The sequence below is a fragment of the Arachis ipaensis genome, chromosome B09, assembly GCF_000816755.2.
Source record: "Arachis ipaensis cultivar K30076 chromosome B09, Araip1.1, whole genome shotgun sequence".
NCBI classification, from domain to species: domain Eukaryota; kingdom Viridiplantae; phylum Streptophyta; class Magnoliopsida; order Fabales; family Fabaceae; genus Arachis; species Arachis ipaensis.
Genome location: NC_029793.2, coordinates 11,084,357 through 11,088,335, shown reverse-complemented (window position 1 = coordinate 11,088,335; position 3,979 = coordinate 11,084,357). Strand labels below are relative to the sequence as shown.

The window sequence follows — 3,979 nt, the reverse complement described above, 5'->3', positions numbered from 1 at the left end:
AAGCACATCTTCAAACAAAATCACATCTAACTTCTATTCACAACTTATGGAGAAAAGAAGGCATAGAAATTTGCATAAAATCTTTCGGGTTATACATAAGGAATTAAAGATGAAAAATCGTTACTCAATGGAGATATATGAAGCAATTTTATGAAATTAGCACTTTTTGCTTTCTCAGCAAAACAAAACAATACAAGGTCCGAACTTCACACAACCCCAATGAGCTTGTTAGCTTTTTCTTTTTTTCTTCTGCCAAAATGATGTCAATCTATCCATAATTGGTTAATGGAAAACAATCACGGATCTGAGACACAACAAAAATATACTACAAAAGGCATTAAGGTAACCTTGTACAGAACGAGGAGTTCATACATTAGAGGATCAGAATATCTTCTAGTGCAGAAGTTAAACTTTAGCATATCACATTTTATAAAGGCTACACATAAGAAGTGCAACATACAACATAAGGTTAAGACTTGAGACTAAATATTAAAAGGAAAGGATCATAATCTGTTCACATCACCTAATGGAGATATGTTGGCTGGTATTGATAGCCATTTCCAAAGTAGTTGCCATGACTCAGGGTGAAGTTATAGGTCGTGGACCCCATGAGAGGGGGGCAATGATTGTCAGTTGGTCCAGGGTACACATAAGGCCGGTCGAATACGTACTGTGGGTACCTGTCAGCGGCTCTAGGATAGGAGGCTTTGTCAGAAGGGAAGTTAGAAACACGCGGACCATATCCCACACCATTAGCACGGGGTCTCTTCGGTTGAGGCTTTGTTGCTTCAGTTTCCCTCTTCTTGTCTGCTTTGGCTTTCTCGAGTTGGACCACCCGTTTCATGAGAGGATCTAGAGGATACTGCTCCTCGAGTTTATGTTCTTCGATGCACTTGATTATGGACTTGAGGGCAACCAGTTCTCGCTCATTAACCTCAACCTGAGACAATTCACAAGGAATATTAATTAAAAGGGAAAAAAAGAATTATCACTGCATAAACAAATTGAGAATGAAACATACAGATATATTCTGTACAGGATCTTGAAGCATACAAATAAATACCAGATGAAGACACAAAACAAATGCAACCTTAGAGCCATAAAGACAGTGATGCCTTCCATCAATATCTTTTTTCATTAAATTCATAAATTGCACTTCACATCTCTCTTACTTTTGTAATCAAGCAATTTGTCCCAATTGTTCAATCGCATGAACAAAACTAGAGTAAAATTCACCATATCAATTAAGGCAAATCCCTTAATTGCCATTATACCTATTCACACAAGGATATGTTCTGTTCATTTTTCTCGAGTTTGCATGATATAGATGACTCAGGAAAACAAATGATGAGTAGGATTATCCACATAATCCTGTCAGCATCATAAGTATTCTAAAATATTCTTTGTTAGAACATAATGAAATCTTCAGATTATCTTATCATACCTCTAGAACATATGGTTGAATCAACTATCCATGTAATTGTGTACTTGCAAAACAAAACAATCTCAGGAACTGTTTGATGATTCAATTAAGCTTATACTAGTAGTTTTAGTTATCATGAACATTTTGTATATGCAATTATCGGTCGTTCCTTTTGCGTAACTCTTATTCTTTCCTTAATATATTGCAAATAATAAGTTTTAGAAAAGAAAACAATTGCATGTCACAACTGGCTTCTGCTCAGTCAAGGGTGGCAGACTGGCAGACTTGCAAATTGTCAGGCAACCCAGTGGTAGATGAGTTGAGAAGTAGTAGTTGGCCCGGCAGTGATATTACAGTGGATCCAAATATTGGAGGTACTGGATTGAATTTACTAATTTAGTCTGTGCGGACATATTACAGGACATATTTATGGCTGGGGCCAATGAGAAAGCAGCAACATGAAGTTGCTGGTGGACTGATCGGAGCTCTTGTGACATCTTCAGCGAGACACATATCAGAGATTCAGAGGGAAATTCGGAACCTGGATGTGTGTTTTTTCTGTTTATAAGTTTAGCTTCTGTCTGAGTCATGTATAGCGTGCCTTTCTATGAAGCCTTGAGGAAATTTCAGAGGCTTGTGTGTTCATTGAAGGTTCTAGCTTGACTAGAGGTATAAAAGGGTTGGACGATTTGGGTTTAACACATGGTTTCTAGTGCATCAATTTGGGAACCTCAATTAAAAGTGAACGTAACATCAGAATAACTCACCAATAATTCAGAATTCAGATCACTAATTCAAATCGTTAAAAGGAAATAAAGAGAGGGAACGATTAATGGTTTAAATATAGTTTTGGTCCCTACAGTTGTCTTTTCTTTTTTCCTTTGGCAAAGGTGGTTATAATTTCTACCAAAATATTTTTTATCCATAATATAGCAGAGACTCAACAACGTACCTGTGTAGTGGGAGATGAGTTAACACATCTGGAAGGAGATGCAGCTTTTTTGGCATCCTTCAAGTAAGACTTCAATAAATCCGTGGGAGAAAACTGTTCTGTAAGATTGAATGCAAAAGCCAAATTAACTGCATCAATTTGCCGCCCGCTGTTCACCAATACTTCAATCACACCTGCACATCCAAAAAGTGAATGCAGCATTAGAACAAACAGGTGCAATACTTTAGTTGCTGGACTCTCTTATTGGTACAAATGCTAGATTCATGCAAGAGACTCGCATGTTAAAATCCATAAGCTCTTTGTTCACATAAAAAGGGTTGATCACTGCTGCTCCGTAATACATTAATTACGGAGAAAGCCTTGTGACACATATATCAGATTAATAACTTGTATCGAACTTGAGAATCAGTTAGGTATCAAATTTGAGAATTTGCATCCATCATTTTGTCAATGAACATCCAAGATATTAGCATATTCCATTCAATTAACTTCAGTCATTTTTCAGGGAAGCAGAAGAGTCATCAAGACATCAACTAATCACAATTCATGTTTCCTTTAGATTTTCATTTCAGTAATTCAGCAAGGGAACATCCATCAAGATTGTCATAATAATAAAATAAAAAAATAAACATAAAATTACTAAATACAGAGTTCTAGGAAAGAAAATCATATTATCACCGTGATTGTGGGTTATACTGACTTCATTCTCCTTAAAGGACCAAACTAGTTTTAGAATTTTTTGATCGAGACTAAATTGATTATCAATTTTCTTTAGAAGACTGACTGATTTCACCAATATATTTGGGACACAAAAGTACCTTTTGCCAGAAATCCTACATATTAGTACCAAAAATATTTGAGGAGTTTCCATCATTCATGGAACATATCTAATACTGATATGAAGACAATCTTTAGAGGTTCCGTTCTTCATATATGAGAATTAGCAGAGTGTCAAAAACTTAGGTGGTTTTATAAGATTTTAGACAATATTGAACATTATCAATGAACGAATACACACCAGGCATTTTCTCAGACAACCCAAGGCAACGACACAAATCAGCAGTTTGGCGACGCCGAGAAACCATTGGAATGAACCTGGAAAACTCCTCCTCGTTAAAATCAGAGGCAATATCAAAACATGCTAGAAGTTGCAAAAATGCATGAGCCTCTAAGGAATTCCCATTGCCAGCATCCACATCTAGAGCATCCAATCTGGGTTTCCACTCTTCAGCAACTGCTTTTGCCCTGTCCTTGATATCTTCTGAAAGTTCATTAGAGACACCATCTGAGTTGTTCAAGAAAACGTACAAACATTCCATCAGCATGATACAGGTTCGGCGTAGGCCCAATAAGTTAGCATCCTTCTTTACATCCTGATTTGACGCTTCTGCACAGTAAAATCCTTCCAAAGAATCTAAAACTAAACAGGCAGCATTAGGAGCAAATCCTAATGCATGTGGTATTTCATCCCTTATAGCAGCAAGATTCTTACGGTTATCAGATATGAATTTGTGAAGACCTCTAGCATCCATTTCTTTACATAGCTTTACCAACTCTGGATAAGATAATAGATCCACATTTCCACCTTCAGGAGAAAGTTTTAC

The 3,979-nt window shown here is 36.7% G+C and overlaps 1 protein-coding gene across 1 annotated transcript in view; it reads right to left on the bottom strand.

Moving 5' to 3' along the window:
* Positions 302-3,979, bottom strand: part of LOC107614996 (FRIGIDA-like protein 3) — a 4,956-nt gene continuing 1,278 nt past the window's right edge. The window contains 3 exon segments of the mRNA XM_021112457.1: positions 302-940; positions 2,376-2,548; positions 3,394-3,979. The exon segment at positions 3,394-3,979 is cut by the window's right edge and continues 22 nt beyond it. Of these exon segments, the coding sequence (XP_020968116.1) occupies positions 524-940; positions 2,376-2,548; positions 3,394-3,979 (1,176 nt within the window). The 3' untranslated portion in view covers positions 302-523.